We start from the raw sequence: 1,116 nt of genomic DNA on the forward strand, positions 1-1,116 counted from the left end.
GTGGCTGGTGCAGAAGGTGCCCCTACTGGAAGCTCTGGGGGAGGGGGCCTAGCTGGAGGTAGTAGACAGGGAGCTGATCCCGTTCATACCAAAGGCGAAGATGCTCTTCCCCATTGCTGTCCAGGGGGAGCGAGCACTGAAGCTGCTGCAGAGGCAAAATCCGGACGTGCCAACGGCTGACTAGAAGGTTCTGCACGCCGGTAGCCCACTACCCAACGAGGGGGGCCAGCACGTGATCCTCAAGATCAGCAAGGCGGCGGAGGACATCTTGTATCCCAAGTTCGGGAAGATGGCGTGGGGCGTAGGTAGCGTATACCTACGGCTGAAAAAGCGCCACCCCGGGGACAAAGATGCGCACACCCTCCAGGCAGGCGAGGTCGAGAAGGACCTAGGTCTGGAGACCATAGTGGAGGCCGCCCAGGGTCTTGCGCTGGACGACTTGGAGGAGGAGGAGGACGGTGACCTGACAATCATAGTCAACCCGTCGTGCGAGGTTGAGTTAGCCACCCATGACACTAAGGGTGCTGCAACTCAATCTTCATCAAAGCAAGGTAGCGTCGGCGGAGCTCCTCATTGCCATGGAGCAAGGGCCCGCCGACATAGCTTTAGTCCAGGAGCCGTGGATTGCGTCAGGCAACTCTGTGGCCAGACTGAAGTCCTCAAATTACAATCTTCTCTACTCAACATCGGTAAGCAGGAACAGAACCGCCGTACTCGTACGGAAGGGAATCCATGCTCATCTTATGTCTCATTACAGCACGGATGACCTGACGGTGGTGATGCTGGAGAGCGAGGAAAAGCGCCTAATGGCAGCTTCCTGCTACATGGCACACGACAGGCCCGCCCCACCGGAAGAACTTAGGAGTCTGGTGACAGAAGCCGGCTCCAAAAATCTCCAACTCCTCATCGGCGCAGACGCCAACGCCCATCACAATGTGTGGGGAAGCCCCGACATCAACGATAGAGGTGAGTCACTCCTAGACTTTATCTTATCCACTAACTTAGACGTAGCAAACGTGGGGGAGGAACACACCTTCGTGGGTCCCACCTCGTCAAACGTGCTAGACCTAACTCTTGTCACGGGAAAGAGTACTTTGGTATCTGACTGGAGAGTCC

The 1,116-nt window shown here is 56.6% G+C and overlaps 1 protein-coding gene across 1 annotated transcript; it reads left to right on the forward strand.

Annotated features, from left to right (window-relative positions):
• The first annotated feature begins 272 nt into the window (after window positions 1–272).
• LOC117194276 lies at window positions 273–895 on the forward strand. Its single transcript, XM_033398868.1, has 2 exons — window positions 273–689; window positions 758–895. The coding sequence occupies exons 1-2, from the start codon at window positions 290–292 to the stop codon at window positions 769–771; spliced, it is 414 nt and encodes a 137-aa protein (XP_033254759.1). The 5' UTR covers window positions 273–289; the 3' UTR covers window positions 772–895.
• Window positions 896–1,116: the final 221 nt, after the last annotated feature.

The sequence above is a fragment of the Drosophila miranda genome, chromosome XL (genome assembly GCF_003369915.1).
Source record: "Drosophila miranda strain MSH22 chromosome XL, D.miranda_PacBio2.1, whole genome shotgun sequence".
Classification (NCBI taxonomy): domain Eukaryota; kingdom Metazoa; phylum Arthropoda; class Insecta; order Diptera; family Drosophilidae; genus Drosophila; species Drosophila miranda.

Bases quoted from the DNA above. Each gene is read 5' to 3' on its own strand.
- LOC117194276 (XM_033398868.1), top strand. From the start codon at position 290: ATGGCGTGGGGCGTAGGTAGCGTATACCTACGGCTGAAAAAGCGCCAC.